We start from the raw sequence: 13,272 nt of genomic DNA, 5'->3' as shown, positions 1-13,272 counted from the left end.
CTGTGAAAACTACTTGCTACTGCTGTGACTATTACTATGCCCACTACAGCTTCACATGCATCATTCCAGTAATACTTACCGCAGTTACTTCTGTTTTCTGAGAAGATAAAAACATTAGTAAGTTTCAGGTTTGTTAGGGTAATGCGTTATATCATGTATGGTTATTAAAGTAGCTTAGTATTGAGAATAGAAACATGCAGATTAAAAAATTCAGATTCTATCAGATCCATGCATGGTGAACAGATTAGAAAAGTGATCAATTAAATCTTCCCTCACCTCCAATGGTCTCCCCGAGGCAGTCATTAGGAACCTTGTACGCACAGCGTTTATGGCAGTTGAATTTGCAGTCTGAGAGGAACAAAACACAATTAATTCTGATCAGATTACATGTGATTGGATTAGATTCAGCTAATGTTATTCATCACACTGGACACCCAGAGAGTAGCCTCTCTCTTTGCCTGTACTCACCTTTGCACTGAAGTCCCTGTCTGAACAGCCCCCGCAGAAGCCTCTTGCAGTACTGGCACACCGTCGGTCGTGTGTATGAGTGAACAGCAAACGTGTGGGGGACCTTCACTTTGCTCATCAGCATCTTGTCAAGATGAACAGGTCGGCCCGTGTAGAAGCGCCGGGCGTCACTAGGGGTCCGTGGCTACAGCAGAACAGTGAAAAAAAGAATGATTATCGATTAAATTATTAGTATGTAAATGAAATTGTAAGAACACAATTATCTACCTTTTGCATCAAATTGAATAACTACCAAACAAAGTGTTAAATTATAAATTTCCAGTCCTAAAAGTGGGAACAGACAACTTTTAGGCCCCCTAATATTTCAGAGGTATTATTGTTGTGCACTGTGGCAAAGACAGCAGGTGTTGTGTCAATACCACCACAGTGGATACTTCTACAGGAAGTGATATCTGATGGGGGGGAACACCCTTCAATACAACACTGGACTGTTTCCTGTCTCCTCAGAGTCAGAACTTAGCTCCATGTAGAAATGATCAAAACCACTTTGGAAATAAGAGAGAATGAAGAAGCAGGTTCACAGAAGTGGTACGTTGCAACTGTCACAATTTTATACTTAATTTGGAAACAGGTAAAAGCTATTGTAATGACATGCATTAGCCTATAGTTTTGGACAAACAAGTATCTACCGCAGGGGTTGGCATTGGGTGGAAGGGGAGTAACATTAGATTTTTTATCTTTATCTTTTTTTTACTGGGAAAAATTGTGCCCAGTGGCCGACAGATTTGCATACCGAAAGCGAGGCTCATAGGGAATCAATCTAAATGCAGATGGTGTCATTATTCTATAGCCATTACACAGTGCAATGAACATGTTCATCATGATGATAATTTAAAGAAAAAAATTGTCCACTTTAAACCTGCATTAATTTATTTTTGGGGGGGGAATTTGAGGGCAGCAGAAACAAGTTTTCCACAATAGCGGAGCAACCTCTTGTATTTGGAGTCAGTTAATTTTTTTTTACATATTTACATGTTTAAATATTTGGAGCAGCATCTTTAAAACTGTTCATAGATAACAGATAATTTGTGAATTCTGCTGTTGTTGTGAATTTCCCCAGTGTGGGATTATCTTATCTTGTATTTTGTTAAATCTAGCTCTGTAGTTCCTTCATATTTCCCTCAGTCTAAGTCCTTCTAGCTTCTGATTGGTTAGGTCAGTCACACATGAGTCTGAACAAGGAAGTGTTTTTGGGAAGCTGCTGAAGCGTGGAGAACAGTAAAGTTCTGCTCCATCCTGCTGTTTATTCTCAATAAGAGTGATCCAACTACCAAACATCAAACCTTGTCATTACATAGTTACATTAGAATAACATGAGAAATCAATCGGCAGTAATTCTTTTTGTCTTTATTAAGTTTTCCTGAAGGGTTCATCCAAATTACAACAACAATGGTACTCAAAAGGCTGTTTTCATAAATTAAATTTTCATCCATTCTATGAATTCTATTCACCAGTGTTATCATGTGGGTATATATTCACGTGAAGATGTATTCTATGTATTCTATTCTTATCTTTTCCTTTTATATGTGGGTTTTATTTTCCCTCTTATTTGATCTTAATTATGGCACTATATTCCTATGTTTACATTTATTCTATGTCTTTTTTTATGTGAAGCACTTGGTGCATGCAATTTCTTTGTTATAAACCACTTTGGGCTGCATTTCTCATATGAAAGGTGCTATACAAATATAGTTTACTATTATCATTATTTTTTTTTTTATTATTATTATGAAACTTGATAAATAATTCAGTATATCCATTGTCAACCAATTCTAGAAATGACCACGAGAAAATAAAGACCAAATTCTCATTGACACCATGTCAAAGTAGCAGCATCAGTTGCTACATCTGCCACCAGCCTCAGAGGACACAAGAGCCGGGTGGATGAAACTTTTATTTTTGATGACAACAAGTGTGTGGATTTTACTTAGTTCACCTGTCTGCTTTCTTAAAGAGTGCCTGCCAGTAATGTTTCAAGCTCAATAATAGATAAATACCAGCTGTTCGTGACCCAACTTGAAGCTGCATGCTTTGCCCTGTTTTATGTTGTCTTTGTAACTTAAAACAAAGGTGTTTAATGTGGTAAATAAAAGTTCTGACACATTCTGGTCTTATTAATCATGAAAGTATTCTGCGCATGAATCCATCAGTACCATTTGTGTGTGTGAGCGGATGAGGCTGGTGTCCTCTGTGCATGTGGAGACCGTCCCCACACTGTACACTGACTCAGTGGTGGAGAGACGCAGGGACTGGCTGCTGCTAAGCGAGGTGGTGGACAGGCGCCGCTTGCGAGCTCCACTGCAGTTGTTTGGGATGCTGAATGCACAGCGCTTGTGGTAGTTCAGTCCACATCCTGCAGGGGGCAGCATGGATCAAAGAACCAGGAAGCAGGAGGTCAACAGAGCAGGAGGAGAGGGAAGATTTGATGAGTGTTATAATCCATGTCTGAGAGATATTTGTCTGTTCTTATTTACACTTTATATCCCTATTTTTCTCACCGTCACACTTGAGCCCTTGTCTGACCAGTCCAAACAGCATCTCTCCACAGTGATCGCAGAAGGCTGGGGCCCGGTACGAGTGCACATTGAGTGCATGGGGCCGAATCTGGAAATCTTCAAACGTGGCTGCCGCTTAAAGGAATAACAGAGGTAGAGCATTGTCACAGTGGGTGTCAAGATACTATCATACTACTTTAACGCAGCAGAATAAAGAGTGATAAGATAGGTAAGATGGAAACAGGATGGAAAAGTAGGTGACTTTTCCTCCTGGCAGGGGAGCATCACAGATTGAAATGATGACAGAACAGATTAGGCCTGCGATAGATGAGTAATAGTAAAATGAGCAGATAAGGGCTGATTTTAAGAGTTGTTATGCAGAGTGACAGCATTAATGAAAGACAGATAACAGAGGAAAGAAGGAAGGTCTCTAATATTTGAATACTGCTATCTTGTACCGTAATAGCACAAGATAGCCATAAGAGAAGGGAAGAGAAGAGAAGAGAAGAGAAGAGAAGAGAAGAGAAGAGAAGAGAAGAGAAGAGAAGAGAAGAGAAGAGAAGAGGTTACTTACCAGAGAGCACCACCTCCACCAGATCTCCCTCCTGAATGTCACTGGCACTTTTAACCAGCTGCAGGATGTTGTTGGTGGATGTGTCATGCTTGAACAATAAAATCTTGTCATAGATGCCGTAGAAGCCACACTCTGGGAACTGGAACAGACAAATAAAACATAACAGAAATGTAGGTTAGGAGGATCAGCTGTAGTGGGATTTGGTTGAAACATATAGTTGCACTTCATGTAATCCATAAAGGGCTTAATATCAGCTGTCAGTGCCTGTGTGTTGCCTGCCAGCTGTTGCAGTCAAATCAGTACCTAGTACAGTAATAGTACATGAAATTGAGCTTTGGTTAGTTACAGAATAAAAATACTGCATTGAGTTTTGAAATGATTGTTCATGAATGTTTGCAAGAACTCAAGAACCTAAAGATAATATTATATCAATATTGATTGCTACAAAACTGACCTGCAAAGACGGAGCATTACGGTAACCTTGTCTTTGGTAACTGTACCACATGTAGACCAGCCTTTTGTCAGTACTGTCAACAGTCCTTCTTGGATGCATCAGATTGCACATGTTCTTTATATACTTTAAATTTTAAAAACAGATACATTTTAAATATATTTTTTATATATTTTCATAATTTTTATTGTAAAATTCTATTTTATTTATGATTCTTCAATCTATGATTTCTTTTTCTTTTCACTTGCTGTAATTTTTGTTTGGGGCTGTCACAGTATCAGATTTTCAGTACAATTTGCCCAGTCCTCCAAATAAATTCAGTATAACGTTATTATTGCGATATCAATTGAAATTTAAAAAAAACAAAAGAAAAGCTAGTGCGGTATGTTTACTGGATCATCATAGTTATCGTCAGTCTCACAACACCCCCAAGGCAATTTCCCTGTATGGGAAAAACCCACTCGGCAATGAACATTCAGATTATAATCAAGCTGGAAGAAATTACCTATTACATTTAGTTCATACTATATTCAAAACTGCACCAAACATCCCACACAGTTACTACTGTTGTTTTTATTAATAACATTTGCATGTGGAGACATCACATGCAGCACTGGGAACATGGTTCATGTAAGTTCAACACTGGAATGTCCATATGTTCTCAAGTATATGACATTACTGTCTGCCTTTAACTAATTCTATCATATCCTGCTGTGTAAAGCCCCTGGAACAGCAGCCAACACACACACACACACACATGCACACACACACATGCACACACAAGTGTAACCACTGATATACAAGACACGCTGGCTGAATTCCACAAATCAAGCTACTTGGTGAATGTGGAAAGCAAGACAAAGGGGAAACTTTATCCTATCTTCCTATCAGTCATACACACACAAACACACACAGGTGTTTCCATGAAGCTCTTCCAGAGATATGAGAGATGAGTGTGTCAGTCAGAAGTCAGCAGAGCAGGGGAGGCTGTCATAGGGAAACCCTGCTCTCCTGAATAGTTAATACCGCCTGGTTCACTTCAGTGGCCACACCACACAGGACACCACAGCTAAACACACATACACAATCCTCCCCGTGTCTCTCTTTTGTTGTTTTTCCCATGCTGGAGTCAAGATTCACCATCTGGCCGGGCTCTAACAGCTTACAGGAAGGGGAACCCTGGTCTCCACCTTGGAACGACACAATGACACACATACACCTCCTCCTCCTCACTTACCAACAGACACACCCTCCTTACAAACAAAAACACACAAACCCTCTCCCCCCATTTCCCTTATTTTCTGCTAAATACACACAGTTTCCCCCTCAGTTTCCCAAAGGGCAATCCACATCACCACATCTGACATCCAGGCCTGGCTTGAGCCACTGCCAAGCTACACAGAGTCCACCACCACACCCCAGGAGTGGGCTACTGCTGCTGACCACACAGTCAACAACGGGACACAAACAGCACAGAGCGGACGTTTTTCAAAACCTGAAGAAAATCCTGAACCTATTTCACAAACATCCATAAAGCAAATCACAGATTCAAGGTTATGCCAACAACAACAACAACAAAAAAAAAACACACACTCAAATCTTAATGTGGTCAAGAGGTGTGAAAGATAAAATGTAGTGTAACCATTTAAATGATATTAACATTTGTTAAGCACACTTTTTATACAAAGATGATTCGCAAACATGACAAAAGAAAACACAGAACCAAGATTATACACAGGAGAAGAGAACAGAGTGAAGCGGAAAGCTGAGACTTGAGGGATGAAGGTAATATTGAATTGAAACAGCCTATAATTTAGAGGAAAAACAGGCCTCTTGAAGCACAGTTAGTCTGTTGCCACAGTCAGTGTTGGAGCTACTAAGCAAAAAATTAAACTTGGAATAACTGCTTTCTTCAGGCACTTAGAAGGAGTGGAAACCAGCTATAAACACAAGATGGTTATCTCCTTACAAGGTTGATACCATAGTTTGAATTACACCTTGATTTAAGGATTCCTACCTCAAAAGTTATGTGGTATTAAGCATCAACAGCAAGAGGCAAGCAAGCAAAACTTTATTTATATATCACATTTGATTCCAGGTGGATGCACAATGCTGTGCAGAGCCTGAACTACCATAAAAGTTGCAGCCAAAGATCAATGTGGATAATGTAGAGATAAAACATTTGACATAAGTAAATGCAATTAAAACAGACACATAAAAAATTAATGAATTAAAGGAATATTTAAATGATAAAATGACATTTTTAATTATCATTAAAACCATTTTACAGTAAAAGTAGAATAAGACAAATTATAATAAATTACACTAGAATTGCTATTAAGAGCAACAGAACTATCAGAACATACTGTAATATATATTGCTCTCTCCTGCAACTAAAATTGAATTGCACTGAAGCTAGTTTCTTACACACTATTGATTTTAAATCATTTTATTATTACTAATGATCTTCTTGTGATTTATGAAGTTTTGAAGTGATAACATTTATCTTACTTTCTCTGTTTTGTTGTCCGTGAAATTCCAATCCCATGTTTTTACATAATTTTAAGCATTTGTGGTTCTTAAAGGATCGGTGGGTGGGATTTAGTGGCAACTAGTGGTGAGGTTTTAGATTGCAACCGACTGAATACAGCTCATCTCACCCTCCCTTTTCAAGTGTGAAGGTAAAAATACTGTGGTCACAAATATTGCAAAAAGTGCACAAGGCTCTCGAGCCAGCACTTAGTTTGTCTGTTCTGGGCTAAATCTGGTGATGCAACTGAGTTTTTAAATATTCCCACGCTTGGTCTATACCATTTGTCACCAAAACATCTCCCTCCATAGCTAAGTGAATGATAAAGAGCTGTACATGTTGTTTAAACCTTCTGACATTGGCAAACTGGCTTCACTACATAGCTGCTTAGATGACATAAAAGTTAACAGAGGTACTCTTAAAAATACAACTCTGATAGGACATAAGTTCTGATCAGTGGGCCCCTGAACATGTCTAAAAACATATACTGCCACTCCTCTGGCCCCTCACTCCCAACATAAAGTCAGCTACAAAACAGTCTGGTTATTATTACATCTCAGACTGTGGCTTGAACTTAGATCAACATGTAAAGAAAGTTTGTATTAAGAGAAACATCTCCAAAATCAGATCAGTTCAGAGTAACAGAAATGTATACATCCTTTTATATTCCCCTAACTAACTTAATGTAATGCCTCATTCACTTGTCTGAGCAGTAGCTATGGAACTGCTCTAAACTGTGCAAATATATACATTTGACCAGCATACGTATAGTATATTGGCATATATATACAGTCGGGGTCTTGAAATTAAAGTAAACTTTGACCAAGTTTCATGAATCCTAATGTTACTGTACAGTTCTGTGGTTTTTCAGTGGAACACTAACTACACTGCCAACTGGAGGCTCTGTTAACAGACAGATACATCCTCTAAAACATTCTCAAATTGTTGTATATTGTTGCTAATAACTACATCATCCTGACTGCTTAATACAAAAAAAGCCTTACATATTGTGCACCATTGAATGATGTCATTATCGCTGTCAGTGCATTTAGGCAGCAGTAGTTCAGTCCATAAGGACTTGGCTGGGGAACCAGAGGGTGGACGGTTCAAGTCCAGCTCAGACCTAGAAATACGGAGTGTGAACTGGTAGCACACAGAGGTGCCAGTTTACCTCCTGGGCACTGCTGAGGTACCCTTGAGCAAGGTACTGAACTGGCTCAGGGCACCTTATTCTGGGAAGCCCCATCACTCTGTTACCTCTCCCAGTAATCACATGTGCATGGGTGTATTAAGGCTGACATGTGTGTGTGTAAAAAATTAACAATTGAGTGAGGAAGAAGCTGAATTTCCCCCAAAGGGAATTAACAATGTATTCTTCTTCTTCTTCTTCTTCTTCTTCTTCTTCTTCTTCAGTGCCTGCAAATGGATGCTGGTGTTGGACATATGAAAAAGAGCAAGGATGGCATAACCTTTCAATCAGCAGTGTGGCAAGCAGTAACTGCACCAGCTTTAAGTACTCTGCCAGGATTAAAAGGGTGCGCTGGCTTGTTGCAGTGACAGTATGCCATGTGAGTGTAGTGGCCACACAAGTTGAACTGCCTGAGCTTCGCTTCATTAGTGGTGATCACAGTATTTTAAAAATTCAGCAGCATCGTGCCTTTCAACAGTCACTTTGGATAATTCATAAAACATGCTGTCAGCGATGTCAACAGCTTTCATGGACACTATTTCATTGGTGGCAGTTCCAGTAAAAACAATTCAGTGAGGCCTGTGGATTATCCACAGCAACAAGGTCACTGTTTCTGCAATGTTTCAATGCTGTGAGCAGCACAAATGAAATTCCACCTCCACTGTACTGGGGTGGAGGCAGAGATGGATATCTCATAGGCTAGCCAGATAAAACCAAAAGTATCTCCATGTCTAGATACCACTAGAGGCGGTAAGTGCAAAAATATGTTGTTTCTTTCATAATTTATGGGAACAGAACCTTTAACCCCAGCAGGCGTCTACATAAATGTGTCTGTCTTTGGCTCAATTAGACGATACAGATACTAATAAGAAGAGGCTCCAAACTTTCCTAAGTTGAGACTTAAAAAGCTCTCTGACAGGAGTGAATCATGAAATAACTGCATGCATCAGTACCTGGGACTGCCACAAATAAGACGGACTACTGCCGCTTGTAATTACAAACACCCACAAAGCCCAGATCAGAGGAGACTCCCAGCTCTGCCCAAATCCACAGACAACCCTCAACCTAAGTCATTTGTAAGCCCCACGACGGCACTGTTTAATGCCAGCCTCTGTGCCATTAACCCCACGCTGTTACTGTTACTGCTCACATCTTTTCTGAGCAACTCAAGACACAAGACAAGTCATATAATCCTGCATCTGCTGTCCAAAACATACACAGTGTGCAGACCACAAGTGCAGTTGCCACGTCTGTGCAGACCACAAGTCTTTACAGCTCTACTGAAAAGCACAATATCCAAAACTCCCCAAAACCACAGTTACCTCAGAGAAAATGACCATTTTCTTCTTTTCTTCTCTCACTGTTCCAGTTCTCAGTGAAAGTACAGGGTGGGAAGAGCACAAAAGCCGCACATTACTTCTGTCTGTATGTCAACATGGTGAAAAATTACATTATTTGTTTTGTAATTACATAACCATCTCTATATGTTTGAGTGTGCACTGTATATCTATGAGGGGAGAGGTTAGGAGTGTTGTGGATGTGTGTGGTGTGTGTAAACAAAGAGCTGGCTCTATTATCATACATACTGTAGTATAGTGTAGTGTGGTTTGCCTGGAGACAGGGCTGTGTCTCTGGCTGGTTTCTTTGGGTTACCAGGGATCAGGTTGCCCTGTGTTGCCTGCACTATTCCTGCAGCTCTTCGGGCCAATGAAGCCATTATGAGTGAAATGAATTATGGACCAGGCTTTCTTTACCCAAACCCTTCCCTTGTTTTCTCCCATCACTCTTAATTTCCTCCTCTTGTTCAATCACCCCCTCCTTACTTTTGTCTGGGCAACCCAACTTTCCTTATCATTATCTTTTACCAATGTAAGTTTTATGATGCTCTCTGAACAGGAACAACACACAAAAGACCTATAAAGAAGATGAAATGGAGAAAAGAATGCACAAAGAAACATATCCCGTCATTTTTTCTGAGCTTTACCAGTCAGTGACATTGTCCTCAATGCGGTCCACTCCCTCTCTTTCTAGCTGATGTAATGTTAAGGTCGGCCAGCAGTGCTCGTCCTCGCCAGTGATTTGACTAACCTACTTTCTTCAAAAGTTTGGTGCTGTGTTCTGTTCAGGTCTCGATTAAGTGATTTTCCTTGGATGCCTACAGTATGTTTCTCACGAGTTGGTGGCTCAAGAGTTACAAGACCTGTAACTTTGCCAATTTTCCAACATTTTCATACCATCACAATGTTGAACTTCCCTCCATGTTGCCACAGCTACACGCTCATTTGCCAGATCTACTGTATAGGGCCGTTGTTCGAACCCACCTCCACAGACAGGGTGGCCTGGCTATTCCAGAAGATATGGAAGAAAACAATTTTAACAGTGTAATACCAGAATCAGACTTTCAGGATTATTTACATGAAGCAAAAGAATTCCAGTGTTAAACATGCAATAACATACCACCAAGCATGATAACTTATTTTGATCACAAGAATGAGATATAACAAAATGTTGATGATATTAAGATACATCAGTCAGTTCAAATGAAATCCTAATTTAAATAATAGGTGGTGCACTGGGACTGATGGGGTTAACAGGAAGTTATCTAAACTGGAATGCAAAAGTTAAAAAACAGCTATCTAAATGCACAGCTGATGCCTCCCTCGTAAGCCTCACCGTGAACAATGATAACTGTCACATTTTGTTGCTGTGGGTCTCAGTGTGCTGTTACTACTGTCAACAGTGAGGTCCAACATCTTCATCCAGATGACCCAATCTGACATCATTAAAAACACACATACACTCATATAAAAGGATCTGAACACTCAAAAGCAAACAAAACAGGTGATATCACCGCGTGTTTGCAGATCACACATAAAAACACCTTTCTCAGCATATCACTGTGATGTCATGGAACAGGGTCTTTGCCAGTGAAATTTGAGCTCAAAAACATTGTATTCAAAAACACAAACACACACATGACGCCACATCACTGGCTGCCATTTCCTCTCCTCTCCGCTCATATTCTGTTGATTCTCGTCGACCACCTCAAACCCCACCGGCACACTGTATGATGCAGGTCAAATGCACAGAAGTATCATAGTAACTGTGCAACAAGTGCAGACAACCTAGAGCCTGTAGAATATGAAACGATGACCTAATTCTTTCTTCCTCTTCCAGTTCACTTTATGTAAGCATTGCTGCATATGTATTATAGAAGAATTTTGATTAACTTTTTGTGTTCTGACGATTTCTTAAGAGACAGTCAAGAGAATTGTAAGAAATTTAACTGAAAAGGCATGCATGTAAAAGCACGGCATGCAGCGTTTCTTCAGCAACAGAGTAGTATCACCTCATCAAAGCATTGATTCATACACACACGCAAGCACCAGCACTGTCCAGTCGTGCTGGTTTCATTTAAACCTTGAGGGCTTGTCAAACGGCTGCAGTTTCTAAATATAAATCCTGTTTATATAAAGACGCTGCATGTGTGAAGAACACAGACTTTTATGTCCTACTGAGAAAGCCTCTTGCTTCTGCTTTTCATCCTCCCCATCACTTCCCCTCCAGCAGCTCAGCATGAGCCACCTTCGACCACCAACCCGCACAAACACACACACCAAGCATGCACTATCAAACACACACATTCACACACATCATCAGATTAATGCAACAGCTTCAGTGCCATCTTCCTCTGCAGGTTATAGGCATGCAGCAAATTTAGACAGGAGGTCAAGATCAGTCTGTATCTTGTTTAATTACTGACTGATGAAATTATTCTATTTAAAGGGTATTTGTGCAACATTATAGATAATTTTGCTTCATACTATCCTTAGTTTTATTTCATTTCAGCTGTTTGGGGCTGTTCTGGTGGTTTCTTTAACATAAACACATTGACATGTTTTCTCCACAAAAAGGGAATCTCCACAAGGTCAATGATGTAAGACTTTTCTGACTGCTTTGGGCCAAGGAGGCCTCAAGGAGGCCCCAGTGTTTCTCAGATGGGGGTATTATTACCCCTGGGGTTACTTCGGAGCACTGCAGGGAGGGACATTACATTTTTCTAAATGCTAATTTAAAAATATAAGTCATGCATGATTCTGAGTGAAATATACTACTATAGGTTCAATAAAAGGGCTGAAAAAGTATGTCATACGGAGAACAATGTTGAAAAAAAGTTTGAGAACCACTGCTGTACACCGTACACAATTGATATATTTACTGTCAGTGGCCTTAGTAGCAGTATTTTTATAGTGTTGTGATTAGTATTGTCAGTATCGTGAGTATTAATGTTATCTGTTACCTCTGTAGTGCAGGAAACTGCAACCTTGAGCATGAGGTTCGTAGCTCTTCAAAGGTGTGAAGTAACATGTATAAACATAAAATGCTGGTCTGAGTAGGAAGAGTGACAGCTTGTTAAATATAAGGCAGTGACCACATTCACAGAAAATACAGACACACACACACGCACGCATAGTGATGAGAATATCAGCTGTAAAATAAAACTCTAATAGCAGGTAGCAGAGTTTTATTAAAAGTTAATGCAGCAAACTCTGTGCACATTCACATGGCATCTGTGCAAGTACTATAGGGCATTTGTGTAATCAGTTTTGTAAAGGACTTCTATGCAGTTACTTTAGGTAGGGCATTGTGTAGTACTTGGGGTGTATACTTTTTTGGTGTATACTTTTTGAGTGTATTGATCTGGGAGCAGCAATCACTTCTTACTCCTATTCCAACCAGCTTCTCCTCTGCCACAGTCCCCTCATTAAAATGAATGGAGGCAGCAGGTGACCATGTTATTTCCATTCACAAAAACATGAGTGGCACCATACAAATATGATATAAAGCTTCCATTGTTCTTCAAATCCTGAAAAAGACACTGAACCTTGCCCATTGTAGCTCCTTCCTCAGGCTTTGCTGTATATAGTTTTTTGTGTATATCTTTTGTTTTTGTGAGTAGCATACAGGGAACTACAACTAACATCTCATTATACGATCTTGTGTTGTAAAATGATCAATAAATTCAGTTAACTTTGTAAAAAAAAAATGTAGTAGGTTACATACAAAAGAAAAAAAAAGCCATTCAAAATTAATCAAACAAAGGCCCCACCTCTCGCAGAGCTGATAGCAATCATATTGAAGACAATGGTTCTCGACTTTTTGTGAGTTGTGACCCACAGAATAATCAGGTTGGTGTTTACAGCCACCCAGTTGCATATTTGTATCTGTCCTGAACCTTGTGGTTTATGGTGGCAATTGTCATTTTTTGTACTGGTTCCTAGTTTTGACAGAAATAAAGATGGATGCCGAATCTCCACTTCCTCCCTCTAACATAAATCACACTAAAATATCCCTCATATGAACGCTGCCATCTTATGTGGTGACATCATTTGGAGCCAGAGTCTGCGATGTAATGATAAAGCTCGGGGTCGTATTTTGCATTTTGAGTGCTTGTCCCTTATGGTTAATGGGGCTAATGTTGCTAAGATCTGCTTCCTGGCTTCC

General features: G+C 39.8%; 1 protein-coding gene across 2 annotated transcripts in view; it reads right to left on the bottom strand.

The window, feature by feature from the left end:
* The window catches only part of prkd2 (protein kinase D2), a 52,812-nt gene that overhangs the window by 13,243 nt on the left and 26,297 nt on the right, over positions 1-13,272 (bottom strand). Inside the window, exons 2-7 of one of the 2 annotated variants that reach the window (XM_084716920.1) lie at positions 3,598-3,736; positions 3,027-3,158; positions 2,682-2,881; positions 469-652; positions 277-348; positions 80-97 (exon numbers count right to left, since the gene is read on the bottom strand). In XM_084716920.1, coding sequence (XP_084573046.1) covers positions 80-97; positions 277-348; positions 469-652; positions 2,682-2,881; positions 3,027-3,158; positions 3,598-3,736 — 745 coding nt within the window. The remainder of the gene's footprint in view (positions 1-79; positions 98-276; positions 349-468; positions 653-2,681; positions 2,882-3,026; positions 3,159-3,597; positions 3,737-13,272) is intronic. The other variant, XM_084716921.1, reaches the window with a different exon arrangement.

This window comes from Lutjanus erythropterus, chromosome 4 (assembly GCF_056507025.1).
Source record: "Lutjanus erythropterus isolate fLutEry1 chromosome 4, fLutEry1.hap2, whole genome shotgun sequence".
Classification (NCBI taxonomy): domain Eukaryota; kingdom Metazoa; phylum Chordata; class Actinopteri; order Lutjaniformes; family Lutjanidae; genus Lutjanus; species Lutjanus erythropterus.
The sequence above is the reverse complement of the archived record's forward strand: the minus strand, read 5'-3'. Positions and strand labels throughout refer to the sequence as shown.